General features: G+C 43.9%; 1 protein-coding gene across 16 annotated transcripts in view; it reads left to right on the top strand.

Annotated features, from left to right (window-relative positions):
- Window positions 1-19,275, top strand: part of PLCH1 (phospholipase C eta 1) — a 140,160-nt gene that overhangs the window by 55,129 nt on the left and 65,756 nt on the right. For all 16 annotated transcript variants that reach the window (XM_083442542.1, XM_083442545.1, XM_083442550.1 and 13 more), the window contains 3 exons: window positions 10,226-10,372; window positions 13,102-13,345; window positions 16,931-17,060. In XM_083442542.1, coding sequence (XP_083298668.1) covers window positions 10,226-10,372; window positions 13,102-13,345; window positions 16,931-17,060 — 521 coding nt within the window. The remainder of the gene's footprint in view (window positions 1-10,225; window positions 10,373-13,101; window positions 13,346-16,930; window positions 17,061-19,275) is intronic.

The raw sequence follows: 19,275 nt of genomic DNA on the forward strand, positions 1-19,275 counted from the left end.
ACATATCTATTGTTATATGTGGATTGGCTGCATTGGCTCCCAGTACGTTTCCAAGCACAATTGAAAGTGTTGGTGCTGACCTTTAAAGCCCTAAAGGGCCTCGGTCCTGTATACCTGAAGGAGCGTCTCCACCCCCATCGTTCTGCACGGGCACTGAGGTCTAGCGCCAAGGCCCCACTGGTGGTTCCCTCACTGCAAGAAGCCAAGTTACAGGGAACCAGGCAGAGGGCCTTCTCGGTGGCACCTGCCCTGTGGAACACCCTTCCTTCAGATGTGAAGGAAATAAGCAGCTATCTTCTCTTTAAAAGACATCTGAAGGCAGCCCTATTTAGGGAAGTTTTTAATATTTAATGCTGTATTGTTTTTAACACTTGATTGGAAGCCGCCCAGAGTGGTTGGAGAAACTCAGCCAGATGGGCGGGGTATAAATAATAAATTATTATTATTATTATTATTATTATTATTAGCCTGTTCCAACCTCTTTTTCTTAATGGCAACTGCTCCTGCTCAGGCTGCACAGAAAAAGCATTTTGGTTCCAGAAATTCATTTTCTGATAAAATATAAAATATAACGGATAGAATTCTACAAGGTGGGGGTATTAGTGTGTGAAAACAGTTCAGATCCAAGAATCTCCAGATGGTGGAGATGTCAGGCTCCATCTGGTACCCAGGCATCTTCACTTGGTCACAAGTGGTCGAAAGCCACCTGCAAAATGCACCTGGCACCTGGCTAATTTCGACCAGCAAAGGGAATGTGAAAAAAGTTTCCCACCTCTGGTCTGGATAAAATATGAAATGGGTTTTTTTTGGGGAAAGAGCCATGTCATAGCTAGTATGCAAAGTGATCGGGCATCATTTATTCAGGAAGCCAGCTGCTTCCACACTCTCGGTGCTAGATAAAATATGCCTTGTTTAGGCATCCTTTCCAATGTGTGCTTTTATTTTTATTTTTATGGCTGCTTTGTAACTTTGCTGTCGATGCTGCATAGTGCTTTTATTTCTGTCGTTCTCCAGATCCGGTCTACAGGTCTGCTGTGGACCTGAAAGAAAGAAAATATATAATATTTCAGTAAATACCCCAGTGGGATTTGTGGCGCCGCTTACCAGTGAATTAAATTTTCTGATTGTTTGGACATTTCATTGTTACTGAATTTGGTTGGATTTGTGCCTCCGGCCTTCATGTTGTTCATACCACTTTAGGTATTTAATTTAGAAGTACAGTTTAGCTTCCTTTTTTAATAATTACACTTCCATTGTTGGGCAGTGCTCTTTAGGACTGATCTAATCTTCCCTTCATTTGAATGATGGTAACATTAATAATTCTATAAAAGCCAGTCACTGTAAACCTGCTTTTCCCTCTGGGATTGTAATTTTTAAGGGTTGCGTTTTAAAAAGGAAAAAATAAATAAATGCATTAGGCCTCTAATGGAAGAGCATTTTCCACTGCTTGTAAAATCAAAGTTTGTTTCCATTTGTAATTCTGCAGCAAATAGCAGTTTGTTATACTATTTTTCTCTCTGGTTATGTAAGTGGGATTACGTGCATATCCACCATAACTCCAAGGTGTTTTCCCTGGTCAAATTTTAACAGCTCAGTATGTGCAAAATGAGAGGTGTGTGTCCCCCACTTTAACTTGCTGTATATTGAACCACATTTGCCACTTTTGTTGTCTATCCACCCAACTTGGAGAGGCTCTTTTTTGAGATGCTCAAGAAATCTTTCGGCAAGAAGAATTGTGGGATAAGAGAAGTCTTGGGAGACCTCATATATCTTCCTAAGGTGACAGCCAGTGTTTATTTGTGCCAATCATTTATTTCAACCACTCTCAGAGTATGACTTAGCTGGATCTTGCCCTTATGAGCAGCAGCACACAGTGGCTGCGTCTGGGTGATCAAATACTGACTAAATTAACTAGGAAGTGCATGAGGTTTGTTCACTTGCACACAACCCCATTGCTCCTTCCTGCATCAAGCAGTAAAACAAACCATGAAGTTATAGCAAACCATAGTTTCCCATTATCTGTGAACAGGGAACCATGGTGAATACAATCTCTTTCAAAGAGAAGCTGATGTATGCTGCCTACTCTAATAAAATGTTCTTGTTCTCTAGAGTTGTTTCTTCTTAACACAAGGTTGTGGCTGCCACTCGGCTCATGTGAGTAGCTTTCCACTATCCTTGTGGATGGGCATTTATTTCGGAACCTTTTGTAAGTGAGAATGAAATGCATCATGAACTGCAATTTCTTGCAGTTCCATGTTGCCAGTGGTAGACCTGTTCTCCATAGACATTGATGGACAAACCTATGGACGCATGCACCATAGGTTGTGTACCACTGTGGTTTGGGGAAATGAATCTATTTTATTGTGATGCCTGACAAAGTGTACTGCATGGGGAGGCAAACTAAGGCCTGGGGGTTGGATCCGGCCCAATTGCCTTCTAAATCTGGCCTGTGGATGGTTCAGGAATTAGCGTGTTTTTATATGAATGTGTGCTTTTATTTAAAATGCATCTCTGGGTTATTTGTGGGGTATTCCCCCCCCCCCCGCCAAATATAGTCCGGACCCCCACAAGGTCTGAGGGACAGTGGACCAGCCCCCTGCTGGAAAAGTTTGCTGACCCCTGGTCTACTGATCCTTCTGTTTATTTCATTGTCTCTGCGATAATGTGCTCCATGCACTCGTTGCTCTTTGTTTCTTTATTGTTTGAATGCTGCTGCTTTTGAAAACTCAAAAACAATCTTTTTTTTTTTTTAAAAAAAGAGCAGTGCTCTTTCCTAATTCCTCTTTCAGCTGCGTTTTCTTGGGTCAGATTAATTCTACTGAATTTGACGTCTACCCAGAACCCTTGGAAAAGCTCAGTTTTTCTGCATTCTCTCTCTTTGTGTGTCTCTGTGGTTTGGGTGGTGGTGGGGGGCATGACCAGAGTGGGTGGTGTCCACAGCAATTGCTTTAAAAAAATCCAAATCTACTCACAGGCCTAAAGAGGCATGTGACTGCTGGTCTGAGTCAGTACTATGGGGGAATGAATTCATGGTACCCAGAGCACTTGCAGGACCTTGGAGAGTTCCCATGTTTTGTTTTGCATTCTTGGGTCTTGCGGGATTGGGGAGATGGGAGTACAGTGGTACTTCGGGTTAAGTACTTAATTCATTCTGGAGGTCCGTTCTTAACCTGAAACTGTTTTTAACCTGAAGCACCACTTTAGCTAATGGGGCCTCCTGCTGCTGCCACGCCGCCACCGCTCGATTTCTGTTCTTATCCTGAAGCAAAGTTCTTAACCTGAGGTACTATTTCTGGGTTAGCAGAGTCTGTAACCTGAAGCATATGTAACCCGAGGTACCACTGTATTGTGAGAGGGCAATTTATTTATTAAGTGTATTATATTTGTATATCGCCCTTCATCCAAAGTTCTCAGGGTGGCTCACAGCATCAAAATATAAACTAAAGGCACAATGCATAATAAAAACAAGAAGAAAAACAAAGCAAAGCAAAGATCCCTCATCCCAATCTTCCCCTTTCTCCCCCTCCCTCCCCCCCCCCCCGCTGCCACCCGCTGCTCAAGGATGGAGCCAGAGCCTCCTCATCCTGTGAACCATTCATCTCACAGCATAAAATCCCTGGTTTGTGGGTCAAAATGCCCATTGGGTGGGGGAAACAAAGGGTTCCACCATTTAGTTAAATATGCATGCTGAATGCTTGGCATATAGCCTCCTTTCAGTATGTCTTGAAAAATAACACCTCTCATTTTATTTATTTTCCACACCCAATTCTAGAACTTGCTCAGTCAGACAGGCCTCCTTCTTTGCGCCTGCCTGACTTGGCAATTGGATCTAGAAACTCCTATAATTTCTATAAATAGATATAGATATAAATAGATTTTAAAAAATCATTTATCATTTGGGGAGTATTCAGTGTACAGTGGTACCTTGGGTTACATACGCTTCAGGTTACGGACGCTTCAGGTTACAGACTCCGCTAACCCAGAAATATTACCTCGGGTTAAGAACTTTGCTTCAGGATGAGAACAGAAATTGGGCAGCGGGAGGCCCCATTAGCTAAAGTGGTGCTTCAGGTTAAGAACAGTTTCAGGTTAAGAACAGACCTCCAGAACAAATCAAGTTCTTAACCCGAGGTACCACTGTATAGCAGTTTACACACACACACACACACACACACACACACTTTGATGTGATGTGTTTTCAAGGTTGCAGAGAATATGTGTGTTTTGAAGCTACCACCAAAGTCCAAGGAATTCCTGTTTTTGGATTGTTTGCTGCCGTCCTCTGATGCTCCCTTTGCACGCTGTAAACCAGGCCCACTTGAATTTTATTACAGTTGCAGCCTTTGCATTATTCAAAGAGAGGCATAAACTGCTTAGAAACGGGCCTTTGGCTCGGAAACAGGCTGCAGAGGGGTCAGTGTCACACAGCCGTGTTATCCGAGCGACTCAGTAATACCAAGGGTCTGTACCAAGGCAATCTCAGGATGTTAAAAGACCTCATTTTACACAGGGATAAATAACAAGCAGAAGGTGGTATTGGCTGCTGCTGCCGCCACGCAGATTAGAGGGCTCTTTGGACATAAGGCCGTGTGTGGGCTACTACCCAGACTCGCAGCTTAGCGGTCCCAGTCCGGCAGCTTTTGATTTGCTCAGCGCCGCAAAGCGTCGCTTTGGGCTGCGGAATAAATATCATCGGCCTGTTTTGAGAAGCTTCTGAGCAACATCTGGACTCCTTGCTCTGCAATGGCGTCTTCTCTGGCTTCAGAGGTCTACCATGTGGTGGGAAGCGTGGGAACTTCACAAGTTTGCCGCTTGGCTCAAATGGGTTGGTATCTCTTTCAGAGTTTCAGATTCAACGTGCTCCCTTTGCAACAGGGAACCGGAAGACAGGCAGGGCAGGTGGCGGCAGCAGGATGTCACTGCCAGGTGTGATTCCCACGCTATTTATTTCGACAGATGCTGCTGGCGCTCCGATCTGTTTTCGTTTTTGAAAGATTATTTGAAATGCTTGCGTGATTAGTTTGGGCGTGCTGCTGGGCTGATTCCATTTAAACAGCAAATGCTAATTGTTTGGTGTCCTATGCTTTTGTGTGGTTCGTTCCTAAATAGCGAGATTCGTCTATTGTTTTTAGTTTGACTGTTGTTCAGAAACAGCTGTTTTGATTTGCTAAATAAAACGGCTGCAGCTGAACCCTAATTTACGCTCGCTTGGAAGTATGCCACACTGTATTCATTGAATGGACTATAGGTAAGAATATAAAGGATTGTTGCTATGTGGTCTGTTTTTATGTAGTGTTTGTTAGCGACTAAGTCCCTCCTAAACAGAGATCACAGAATTGCCACTTTCTTGCTTAAAAAGGAGAATGGCTTAGCTTTGATTTTAGAGTTCACACAGTTACGGAGTAGTTTAAGGACGTTTGTTCTCCATTGTTTAAGAGGGCAGGGGTAGAGCCAAAGGGTGGAAACTGTAGGGACACAGATTTTGTCTAAGCAACCAGCTGAATTTCCTAAATTGCCTTGGGAAGTGGTGGGCTATCCTTCCCTGGAAGGGTTATTGCTCACTGTTTGTTGTTGTTGTTGTGTCCGACTCTTCGTGACCCCATGGACCAGAGCACGCCAGGCACTCCTGTCTTCCACTGCCTCCCGCAGTTTGGTCAAACTCATGCTGGTAGCTTTGAGAACACTGTCCAACCATCTCATCCTCTGTCATCCCCTTCTCCTTGTGCCCTCCATCTTTCCCAGCATCAGGGTCTTTTCCAGGGAGTCTTTTCTTCTCTTGAGGTGGCCAAAGTATTGGAGCTTCAGCTTCAGGATCTGTCCTTCCAGTGAGCACTCGGGGCTGATTTCCTTCAGAATGGAGAGGTTTGATCTTCTTGCAGTCCATGGGACTCTCAAGAGTCTCCTCCAGCACCATAATTCAAAAGCATCAATTCTTCGGCGATCAGCCTTCTTTATGGTCCAGCTCTCACTTCCATACATCACTACTGGGAAAACCATAGCTTTTACTATACGGACCTTTGTTGGCAAGGTGATGTCTCTGCTTTTTAAGATGCTATCTAGGTTTGTCATTGCTTTTCTCCCATTGCTCACTGTTAGAGCATCTGTTTTCCATGCAGGGTGTTTATGACAGCTCCAGGTAGGACTGGAAGAGATCCCTGGCGGAAACCTTGGAGAGCTGCTGCCAGTCAGTGTAGACAGTACTCAGCTAGATGTACCAATGGTCTGACTCAGGATAAGTTAGCTTCCTATGACCCACAAACTGCTGGGATAGGTCAGTTGGTTGGGGCATGGTGCTGATAATGCCAAGGTTGCAGGTTTGATTCCCATATGGGACAACTGCATAGCCCTGCATTGCAGGCAGTTGGACTAGATGATCCTCGAGATTCCTTCCAACTCTACAATTCTGTGATTCTTCCATGACCCTAAGCAGAGACTGGGTGGTCATCTGTTGGGGTGCTGTAGTTCAATCTTCTCCTGTGGATTCTGCTTTGAGTAGGGATTTGGACTACAGTAGAATCAGTTTGATTCCCTCCCCTCTTTCTTTTTCCTTTCTCCTCCTGTGAAGAGGCTGCATCCTAATGTTTTAATGTTGTATTTTAATCTTGTTTTTTAAATTGTATTTTAATCAACTTGTTTTTATTATTGGTTGTTAGCTGCCCTGAGCCTGGTCTTGGCTGGGGAGGGTGGGGTATAAAAAAATTTATTATTATTATTATTATTATTATTATTATTATTATTATTATTATACCTCTGGTTATGTACCGTCTTCCTTGTGAATGCTTCGGGTAATGAGCTCCGCTAGCCCAGAAGTGAACTTTGCCTCGGGATATGAACGGAAGCCACACACCGGAGGCATGCACACAGTGGGAGGCCCCATTAGTGAAAGCTTACCTCAGGTTAAGAACGGACCTCTGGTTTCATGTTAAGAACGGACCTCTGGAACAAATTAAGTTCGTAACCGGAGGTACGTGCTCTCCAGAATCCCTTCTGACTAACTCTAATGCTAAGGTCCCAGAGGATGGGACCAGATTTCTGTGGCCATGGTTTTGTTTGTAGCAGGATGTTCCATTGTCAGGCAATTTTTGATAATGCACTCTCAGAATAGAAGTGCAGACTAAAATAGGCTTTTGTTAGGCTTTCAAAAGTTAGAAGATTTGCTTACCTCTAACCTCCATATATATCTGCAGGCACAGCCAGATTATAGATTAAAGCCCTGTGTTACTTAGCTGAGTCCTTGTTGAAAATATAATTCTTGAGTCACCAGTCGTTTCCTGTCATTTGCAGAACAGAAAAGCAACAACCGCATTTCTGTATGTACTCACGATTTTTGCCCCCCCCCTGAAAATCTAACAAAAAATAACAAGCTCCACACATGTGGATTTCATTCACACACATATATGAACGATATCACAATTTGGTTTTTGTATAAGTGACTATCATTTTCAGATGCACATACATGTGTATTATATACCAAATGTTCTGAAATACTTAAATATGAAACGACAGAGACTGCCTGTTCATGGCTAGAATGTTAATTCCATCATCTAAGGCTAGATATTTGTACAAGCCGGTATATCCAAAATTATGTGTTCTTTTCAGTTCCCCTCCCCCTCAAATAAGTGCTACAGCAAGTTGTCTTTACAATACAGATTTTCAAACTTCTTGTTCCTAATTAGGGTTGCATAATCGAAACAAACATCAAGACAAAACCTGCCCTGCCCTAATGGGTTTGTTATTTGGAAATACAGCTTAGCACCAAATAATTTTATATTTTTCTTTTCCTGTAATGAATTCCCATTTGTGATCCCTCCTTCCCCTCCTAAAGAGACTCGATTCCTGGACAGACTTTTCCTTCATCTACCGTTATTCTCTTTTGATAACATAACTCATACATTAGGGCAGTCTTTCCCAGCTTGGTGCCTTTCAGACGTTTTGAACTATAATTCCTTTTCAGTCCCAGCCAGTAGTTCAGGAAAGATGGCTGTTGTGATTCATTCTTATACATTAATGGTTAGGGGGGAATTAATTTTCTTGAACAAATTTGTGTCTTATTTTCCTTTCGGAATGTTACCGGCCAGGCTTATCTACAATTAAGTTTTCTGCTGTGGCATGACGCAAGTACAATTGTTTGACGAATAAGTGTAACCAGGTCATCTCTGGAAGTTATTATAATGTTTTTGAAGGTTCTGAGTCAATAATAATAATAATAATAATAATAATAATAATTTATTATTTGTACCCTGCCCATCTGGCTGGGTTTCCTCAGCCACTCTGGGCGGCTTCCAACAGAGATGAAAAATACACTAAAATGTCACATATTAAAAACTTCCCTGAACAGGGCTGCCTTCAGATGTCTTCTGAATGTCAGGTAGTTGTTTATCTCTTTGACATCTGATGGGAGGGTGTTCCACAGGGCGGGCGCCACTACCGAGAAGGCCCTCTGCCTGGTTCCCTGTAACTTGGCCTCTCGCAGTGAGGGAACCGCCAGAAGGCCCTCGGAGCTGGACCTCAGTGTCCGGGCAAAACGATGGGGGAGGAGACGCTTCTTCAGATATACTGGACCGAGGCCGTTTAGGGCTTTAAAGGTCAGCACCAACACTTTGAATTGTGCTCGGAAACGTACTGGGAGCCATAGAGTTTATGAAACTCTATGAAGCTGGGCTCAGAGCGGCTAACAACAGTAAAATAATACAACATGATATAGAAGAATGCTGTAAAACAAGGGCCAGACTTCATGTAATGAAGGAAATCCGTGAGTCTGCTCTCTTAATACCCCTTTCTTCAAAACCACCATGAATGGGAAACAGTGGTATTGAGGGAAGTTTGGATTAATCCCTTTCCTTTCCTGGTTTCCCCAACTGACACCATCTTTCCCTTTATAAAAGCTGCTTTTAGCCCTAGTGGCTAATGACTCATCAGTTCCATTGTCAAACAGCTCTCACAGTTGTGAGATTTCAGCTACTGTTCAACAGGTATCTTCCTTCCTGTAAGTTCAGCCTGTCAGATGGAGTCCTGTCTTTGCGGACAACAGGGAACAAGTCTTTTGCCCTTTTCTATGTGACAGTTCTTCAGGTATTTGAAGAATCTTAACATGTCCCCCTGAGTCTTCTCTTTTTCAGGCTGAGCATAGGCAGTCCCAGTCTTTTCTCTTTGGACTTGTTTTCCATGCCACTGACCATCTTAATTGCCCTCCTCTGAATCTGTTCTGATTTATAGAAAGCTCTTTCACGTAGCAGATTCTGCACTTAGCTTGTGTAAGAGTCACTCTCTGCTCTTGGAGTTTGAATTGCATGAACAGGGTCACATAAGCAGAGAGAAATGGGAGAGAGTTTATGTACTTATGTTTGAACTTGAACCAAGAGCATATATTGTTAGGGAGAAATGGGTATGTTAAAGGTTTGGCATTTGTGTGTGTATGGGATAGAGGGAGAAGCACCCTAAAATATTTTCTTGACTTGCCATATCACAGGTGCTGTTTAAATAAATTGAAATTTAAGTTGCCTAAACTGTATAGAGATTAAAACAGGACACTTTTAAAAGATTTGAATCGGCAGAAGTAGAAAAGTACCAGAAACCCTTGGATTTATAGTTATGAGATGGGTCATCTGCAGACTGTCAGTATTTTGTGGGAAGATTTCAAAGGCATACTGGAAATTTCGGTTTGGAGTACATCTAGGTCCACTATAGGTCCGGATTTCCCTAGACATTACTGGGATTTCAAAGGCAGAAATGACGTCTGGGGGGAATTTCTGAAATGTGGCACTTTGTATTGGGTTTTAGGCAAGCCAATCGAAATTTTTGGCGTTTTGGTAAAAAATTGGGTTCATAAAAGTTTTGGGTTACTTTCTGAAATATGGCAACCCTAAGTACATTACTTTAGTACAAGTCTGTTTTAAAACACAAACTTTTTGTGGCTAGACAAGTGAAGACTAAATGCCCTGAAACGTGTGGAATGAACAGATGATTACAGGAAGATGTGTGTGTCACACACACCCTGTAAGCAAATCGGGATGAATGCAGGACAAATGCTTTCTTAAATAGGCTTCATTCTAATGTTACAAATGTTTTCAGAGGCCGATTAATCCCCAGTTTTCCTTCATATCAGATGAAAAATAAAAGGATTATGCAGTATTTATTCTGTCGATAAGCGCTGCAGTAATTACTTAGGCATCAAATCACTCTCTCAGCTATATTTGTTGTGTTCTCTTCCCCCGCCTCCCCTCAGTTGAAAGATGCATGAGTGTAATGCAGTCTGGGACTCAGATGGTTAAACTGAAGAGTGGAGCCAAAGGACTTGTGCGCCTTTTTTACCTCGATGAACACAGGACTTGCATCCGATGGAGGCCATCCAGGAAAAGCGAAAAAGCGAAAAGTAAGTTCTTTCTAAGATGCGTTTTTGTGTGTGCGTCTTTTAGATCTATCCTTTTTTGAATTTGGAAAGGGCAGGTGCATAGCCATCACTCCTAGTCCTTTACATGTGGCCCAAATCCCCTGTCCACTCTTCTCACATTCAAACCCTGTCCCCATGGTTAAGTTTAAGGTAAAGGGTAAAGGGACCCCTGACCATTAGGTCCAGTCGTGACCGACTCTGGGGTTGCGGCGCCCATCTCGCTTTATTGGCCAAGGGAGCCGGCGTACAGCTTCCGGGTCATGTGGCCAGCATGAGTAAGCCGCTTCTGGCGAACCAGAGCAGCGTACGGAAACACCCTTTACCTTCCCGCCGGAGTGGTACCTATTTATCTACTTGCACTTTGACGTGCTTTCGAACTGCTAGGTTGGCAGGAGCAGGGACTGAGCAATGGGAGCTCACCCCATCACAGGGATTCGAACCGCCGACCTTCTGATCGGCAAGCCCTAGGCTCTGTGGTTTAACCCACAGAGCCACACGCGTCCCTAGCACCCTATAAAAGTTAACTATGCTTAAGATTGGCAGGGGGAGGGATGTGGGTAGGGATGTGTGGGATTGCATTTGAGCCCAAAGCTCTCTCCTAGTAGTTCAAATACTGGGTACAGTTCTGGGTGCCTCACCTTAAAAAGGATAGTGTACCGACAGCATATGAATAAGCATGGCTAACTTGACCCAATAACCCCCCCCAACCAGAAACAAATCTCACTGCAGCCAACCCAAGACAACCAGCCAAGCCCTAGGCCGCCTCCACAACCTCTCTCACTACCAAGGAAATATAACAAGCGAACAGAAAAAGAACCTACCCAAGTGACTCTGACACAAAACCCCAAACATACCCCAAACAAACAGTAGAAGAATATAAGCTTTACTGCCCCACTCCCTCTCTGCCCCCCTCTTCCCCCCACCTTATACTGCATACAACACTAATTTCTCACAATAAATGTAACTGATCTGTAGAAAACACAACCTGAAAAAAGAGACAATGCACGTACTTTTGTAAATAATAATAATAACAATAGGTGTAGAGTTGGGAAATGTTCAATAAAGGGCAACCAAAATTAACAAGGTACGACCGCCCTGTGAGGAAAGATTGCCACGTTTGGATCTTTTTAGTTTAGAACAATGGCAAGGATTAGAGAGATAAAATTGGATATGGAAATATGGAAATATCGTGAGAGGTAGGACTGAGACTTGGAGTTGCTTTGACATTCAGGCCGTGGGAAGTCGCAAAAATTTGAATTAAATTTGGAAGACAATTGGATTTATTTTATTTTTATTGGATTAGGATTTGATGCTAATTGGATGTTTTTATTGGAAAATTAATAAACACTCTAACAACAACAAAATGGCAAGGATGAGGTCCCAATGAAAGATGAATGGCAACTTAAATTGACAGAATATGCACAACTCACAGATTTAACATATCGAATAAAAGAACAATAAGAACATATCTTTAAAGAAGATTGGAAAATGTTTACTGAATATATGGGAAACCGTTGTATATAGCTGAAAACGCTGGCAGCATTAAGATAAATTCAACAGCGTAAACATGTTTTGATGGATGCAATAATGGACTACTGAATGGTAAAGTTTTTGTAAAATATGCAGGGATTTATGATATGTAAAGTGAACCATGGAAAGAGAAGGATGGAAGTCATTGATATCTTAAGGGTGTAAAGTGAGTATTTTAAATTGTAAAACAGAAAACATAATAAAACTATATACAAAAGAAAAATGACAAGGAAGAGGTGACATGATAGAAGCTTATAAAATTATGAATGGCATGGAGAAAGTCTGCAGAGAATCTCCCCCCACCTCTCTTATAATGCTTGAAGCGTTGGACACCCAATGAAGTGGAATATTAGAAGATTTAGGGCAGATGAAAGAAAGTACTTCATGCAGAACATCGTTGAAATATGCAACTCATTCCAACTTAGATGGTTTTAAAAGAGGACCGTACACATTTATGGAGGATAAGGCCAACAGTGGTTGGTAGCCACGATGGCTGTGCTCCACCAGAGTTGGTAGCAGTATGCTTTTGAATCCCAGTTGCTGGAGACCACAGAAGGGGAGAGCGCTCTTGTGCTCAGGTCCTCTAATTGCTGTTTTCCTACAGGCATCTGGTTGGCAATGGGGAGAAAAGGACCCTGAACTAGACGGGCCATTCTTTAGCCTGATTCAGCAGGCATTTCTTAGGTTCTTATGGTTCAGGAATTGGGAGCATGGTATGTACACTGGTCTACAGTGTAAAATGTATCCAGTATCTTCAGCTGTAGTAGCTAAAGCAATACACAGTCCCTTCCCTCCTCCCCCTTCCTTCCTTCCTTCCTTCCTTCCTTGAGTTCCTGTTTTGTGCCTCCCCCTCACTTAACAAGAGCACAAGAGACATTTTGGACTCCAACTCCCATCAGCCTCAGCTGACATGACCAATAGTGAGGGATCTGGAGGGCACCAGATTGGGGAAGAGTGATTTACATCTTCAGAGGGATGCAACTTTGCACAATATCTATCAAGGAGCCTTCTATAAAGCCACCCCAAAACCTTCTCTGTAATCATTTTCAGCCTAGCTCATTAAGGTACAAGGCTAAATTGCAATGAACAATATGGAAACCTGAAGAATCTGAGCCCTTTCACTTTTTGGGTCCCCCCCCCCCGTTTTGTCTTGCTGTTACAGTCTTGTCTTGCTTTTACAGTCATAATTGATTCCATCTACAAAGTGACTGAAGGACGGCAGTCAGAAATATTCCATCGCCATGCTGAAGGCAACTTTGACCCGAGCTGCTGCTTCACCATTTACCACGGCAACCATATGGAGTCGCTGGATCTGATCACTTCCAACCCAGAGGAAGCTCGCACCTGGATCACCGGCTTGAAGTACCTGATGGCTGGGATCAGCGACGAGGACTCTCTAGCCAAGCGACAGAGAACACACGATCAATATCCTTTCAGGAAGCTAGATTCTGGCTCTGTGTCTGGGGATTCTGGTTGGTGGAGAACCTGTGGGCCTCCAAACATTATTGGACAGCAGCTTCCATCGGCCCCAACCAGCTTGGCTGATAGTCAAGGATGATGGGAGTTGTCATCCAGAAACACCTGGAGAGCCACAGTCTCTCACATCACGACATGCTTTGAGGTACAAGGTGTTCCCTAGATTTCACCTCTGGTCATATTTTTAAAAAGGCTTTTGTTTTTTGATTGCCAAGATTTGCTTTTTTGCTTGCTATTTTTGATATCTTAGATACCACTCTGTGGGGTGATATTCCTTCCGTTCCCTTTTTCTGGAAGGTAATCAGGATTAACAGATGTAGAGTTGTACAACCACTGTGCTTGTACAACTTTGTCTCTCTTAATTCTGATTAAATAATAATAATAATAAACCTGGTGAGCTGCTGAGTCCTTCTGAAGATCCTCTTTGGCAGCAGTGCCCTGGAATTTTAGTCGTGCCATCTATAGGTAGTGTGAGGCATCTGCATTTGGTGGCAGAATTAAATAACCATTGCAGGTAGGCAAAATTTGTTACTATACTAGTACAGTATTGCATTTTAGCTTTCCCTGCATGCAAGCATCCCTGGACTGTGACCACTTTTAGAAAGAAAGAAATGTTAAAGTTCAAGCCAGGACTATGTTAGCTGGACTGCAGATGGTCCAGTTTTGCTCAGAGACAAAGCAGAGAGGGAAAATGGAAGATGAAAAATAAAATAACTAGGTGGGAGGCATTTCCCAATAATCACTCAATTAGTCTTTCATGTCGCTATATGATAAGACGAAACAAGGACTGAAGACATTGCAAAGCTGGAGTAAATTCAGGGAGGGGTGGTTGGTGGTGGGAAACTCACTTGAAGATTTACTTTTCCCAGAGTATTAAACTAGTTGGAAATGAAACAAATTATTCTCCAGCAAAGAAACGGGATCGTGACTCCCATTTCATTGGACCCAGGTTGCCCGAGTGAACTGCAAATGTAGGGGACGCTTTCTCAGACCTGATAATCTCCACCTCCAAATTTCAGCTCCGACTGTCAGAAGACAGAGGAGCGCCTGCCAGCCTTTTGTGGCAAATTACAAGCTCCATAAACTCCTTCCGCACTTTCTATATTTATCCCTGACTTTTGGAGGCCTGCATGTTGCTGCCGTGTGTTTGGTTGTGCTGAAATGCGACTTCAAGCCTTGTTTGCGTTATCGGTCTTGGCAGCTGGGGAGGCGGCAGGGAGAAATGACCCCTGTAACAGCTCCAGCTGGAGTGGGAAGAGAACAGAAGCCACCAGGGGATGTGGATTTGAAAGGGGGGGTGCATCAGTTGGGGGGGGAAAGGGCAGAGGGAGAAAGCAACCAATAGGAGAAAGGTTCCATGAAATTGGATGGTTGTCCAAGAGACAATTGCAGAGCTAGAGAATGTAGACAAAACAACAACTGAAACTGCAATCCTCCATATACTTGCGAAGGAGGAAGCTCAGTTGAAGATAGCGGGGCTCACTGCCAAGTAGACATGCAGCGGTCAATGGAAGTATCTGGAAATGGGGAAGGGCTGCAGCTTGGTGGTAGAGCCTCTGTTTTTCATGCAGAAGGTCTCAGGTTCAATTCTCAGCATCTGCAGGTAGGGCTGGAGGAGATCTCCATCTGAGACCTCGGACAGAAGATGCCCATTAGTGGAGACAACACTGAACTAGATAGATACTAGATAGACTGAACTAGATAGGGATTCGGGTGGCACTGTGGTCAAAACCACTGAGCCTCTTGGGCTTGCCGATCAGAAGGTTGGTGGTTCAAATCCCTGTGTCAGAGTGAGCTCTCATTGTTCTGTCCCAGCTCCTGCCAACCTAGCAGTTCGAAAGCACGCCAGTGCAAGTAGATAAATAGGTACTGCTGTGGCAGGAAGGTAAACGGCATTTCTGTGCGCTGTGGTTTCCATCACGGTGTTCCGTTGTGCCAGAAGCGGTTTAGTCATGCTGGCCACATGACCCGGAAAGCTGTCTGTGGACAGACACTGGCTCCCTCAGTCTGAAAGTGAGATGCGTGTCACAACCCCATAACTGTCCAGGGGTCCTTTATTTTTATTTTTTTTAAAAAAAGATAGACCAATGATATACAGCAGCATTCTGTGTTCCTGTCATCACTGCGAGGCACATCTAAAGAGCTTGCAGCTTTTGAGTTCAGGAAAAAGGACAATGTAAAAGAGTGCAAGAATGGATTAAATGGGGAATTTTCCAACACCACTCATTCACACATTGCTAGGACTTGGTGCCATCCAGCTGAGTTGATTTGGGGTAGGTTTGGAACTGGCAAAAGGAAGTATGTTTCCTCTCACTCTACACAATTGGTTTGTGTAATTGATTAGCTCAATATGTGAGAGTAGCCACTAGTTCAAATGATTTAAAAAAATACATTTATGGATGTTCGCTACAGCGAAACAGAATCTCTCTGGTTTAGAGGCAGTGCTTTCTGAATACTGGAGGAAGAGGAGGCATTGTGCACAAGCTTAGTGCACTCGTTCCCATCAGGATGAACCAATGGTAGGGAGTGTTAACTAGGATGTATTGAAACCAGTCCACTTCAAGCTATGGCCTCATTTCACATCAAGCTAAGACTAAGCACAGTTTCTGGCTTGTGGAAAAATGCTTATAAGTGCTGGGCGGGGGGCGGCGTACAAGCCAGAGGCTCATGTATGAAGTGCTAAACTCTAGGGCCTTTTCAGTCATAGCCCCACATCTATAGGATGTCTGCCCTCAGGAAGAAGGTGTGGCCTAGTTGCAAGTGAATTGAAAATGAAGTCAGCATTATTATTTCAATCCATTTTTTCCATTGTTGCATCTTGGTTACATTTTAATTGTTTGTTTTAAGGAGTGCAATGTGGATTTATATTGCCACGTACATTTGCAGTGTGTGTCAGGGAACTGCTATCGGCTCAGAGGCGAGAAATAGAAGGGCAGTTGTGTTACAGGGAGCCTCCGAAAATCTTGCAAAGCAGTTCTTCTTCTGGGGAGGAGGAAAGCCCCACCTCCAGTGGAGAGGAGGTGCAAGGACCAGAGGATGCTAGGAAGAGCCTTAACACCGCTTCTGGGCAAGCCGGAGAGGAGGGAAACACGCCCTTGCCATTGCCCATCCTGCGCAGTAGTCTGAGGTGCAGGGAGGGGCAGAAACGGTTGGGGGTAACTAAACCTTTATGTTGGGGGAGGTACAAAAAAAGACCATTCCCAGATTCTGCTAGTGAATGAATCAGACATGAGCTTTGGGGCTCTTCACTGTAAATAGTTTGCACCAAAATAAAGCCTGTAAAACACAGGTTGGAGTCCTGCCTGGTTACTCTCGAGCAACCGCAACAGCTCCTGAGAGTGTGTGTGCTGTCCCCTTGTGGGGAAAATATCGTGTGTGAACTGTTTCTCGTTGCCACACCCCAAATTGTGTGTTTGTCAGCCTGCGCCTGATTTATATAACTCACCTCTTTCCTTTGCATTCTTCAATAATTCAAAAGCAAAGCTAGGAACATTTTGGTACAAGCCTTTTACCCTTTCCTTAATTCATCTGCACTTGGGTGAAGCAGACCTTTCAGGAAGCAGACAAGAATGGCGATGGCTTGCTGAATATTGAAGAGATTCACCAGTTGATGCATAAACTGAACGTCAGCCTGCCCCGGAGGAAAGTAAGACAAATGTTTCAGGTGAGCATCTTTCCTTGCCCTCCCGGGAGCTTGAGTGTTAGTCTCATGAAAGGTGAGAATCCCGAGGGTATTGACGAAGATTAATGGGCAGGCTGTGGGATGCCATTAATTGAAGAGACAATGGGGACAAGCTAATCATTGTGGCCATGTCAGCATCTGGCTCTTGCTGGACTGTTGACATCTGGCATCAGGCCTCTCTCAAGGAATTATAACATTTAATTAATTGCAGGCTGGATGCTGAAATCTGCTTTGTGTTGAGGCCAGTGATTGATCGCTCTTAGAGCCAGTTGCTTTGAGTGTCCTCTGTATTTAGCTGCACTATTGTGCTGTGAGTTCCCTTGAACACAGCAGCACTATTTCCCTTCTCATTCTGCACCCAAAACTTAGCAGCTCCCTAGTATTAGAGCCATTGTGGTGTAGCAGTTAGTGTTGGACTTTGGGAAGTCTGGATTCCAATCCCTCCTTAGCTAAGAATCTCACCTTGGCCCAGTTACTCTTTATCTCTTAGTCTAAGCTACCTCCCAGGATTGCTTTGAGGATACAACTGCATGGGACGCGGGTGGCGCTGTGGTCTAAACCACTGAGCCTCTTCGGCTTGCCAATCAGAAGGTCAGTGGTTCAAATCCCCATGACAGGGTGAGCTCCCATTGCTCTGTCCCAGCTCCTGCCAACCTAGCAGTTCAAAAGCACACCAGTGCAAGTAGATAAATAGGCACCACTGTGGTGGGAAGGTAAACAGCGTTTCTGTGTGCTCTAGCACTCATCACAGTCCTTCATGTGCCAGTAGTGGTTTAGTTATGCTGGCCACATGGAAAGCTGTCTGTGGACAAACGCCGGCTCCTTGGATGAGTGCCGCACTCCCTAGTCGCCTTTGACTGGACTTAACCATCCAGGGGTCCTTTACCTTTTATCTTTTCACAACAAGGAGGAGAAGAACCATGTATCTCCTTAAGTGGGGCACAAATGTAAGGATGTGCAAACAAACAAATAATAACTTTAATGGGATGCAACAGCATTTATTACATATGTTTTGAAACTCCCACTGTGTGTTGAGATGGCTGCTCTTTCTCAGGAGCAGAGGAGATAGGCAAGGGAAGTGTGTTTTGAAATTTTTGCAGGCAGATTGACCAAAGGTACTGTGATTGTGAATCACATTCCCTTTATCCCTTTGTGTGGCTGTGGCGGGGCGACTTTCAGCCCTCCAGCAGTTATGGAAGGCCATGCTGCCTTTATAGCATCCACTCATTAGGTTTTTTAAAACAGTCTTGGAGTCTTGCAAGGGGGTTGGCTCCTCCAGAGAGCTGGGTCATGGCTGGGCCTTTGTCCCAAGACTGACAGGGGTATAGCTGTCCTGAAGGCAGCCGCACCATCCTCCTTTTACTCTGAGGAGGTTCAAAGAACGTGTGAACAAATTCTTTGTTTGCATGCCCTGTATCTTTCCGAGGTAAAGGAGCTCAACAGCCCACACCCAAATGCATCCCACTCTTTAATTTGATGTGTAGGGGAAATCTGTAATGATGGTGGATTTGGACTGTGCTTTTTGACACTGCTCTTGGGTCTTTATTTCCTGCAAGAAATGTGTGCTGATCGTCTTCAAATAAACTCAAACGCGCAAGCACCAATTCATGCCTAGGGGCTTCGACTGTTTGGGACAAGTGCTCCATTGCATGGAACCCATACATGTGATCAGATGCTTGCATGTTTGAACTCCTACGCAGAAAGCTGTGCCCTTCTCATGGTTGTTACACCTGGAAGGTGGGAGCAGCAGTAAAAGTGTGCCTGTCCTGCCCCAATTCCATCAAAATTACATATATGCCCCACACATGAGTATCATTTGAACAGGCCTAATAATGAGGAACCCTTTTTCCACTCTCCCTTCTGGAATGGCTTTCAGCCAAGCTGCCTGAAACTTAGCAAGGAAAGCCAAACTTCCTTCATTGAAAGCTTGTTACTCCGGGGACTTAACTACACAAAAGAAGAGTGTACTTTGGAAGAACTACTGTGAAATGTTTTGTAAATCCCAAGCAAATCCTCTTAAGCAGATGCTGAAAGTTGTTGGTTTTTTTGAAAAATAAAAAATCCATAATAGCATGTAGTAGGTTATGCACCTTTCTTCCCTCAGGACAGACTCAAAAACAGCAATCAAAAGTAGAGTTAGTGTTTTGATATTTCTCCCCCTGAGTCCTCTTTCGTTGTAGGCTTTTAATGTTCTTGA

The sequence above is a fragment of the Podarcis tiliguerta genome, assembly GCF_965153285.1.
Source record: "Podarcis tiliguerta genome assembly, chromosome: 5".
NCBI lineage: Eukaryota > Metazoa > Chordata > Lepidosauria > Squamata > Lacertidae > Podarcis > Podarcis tiliguerta.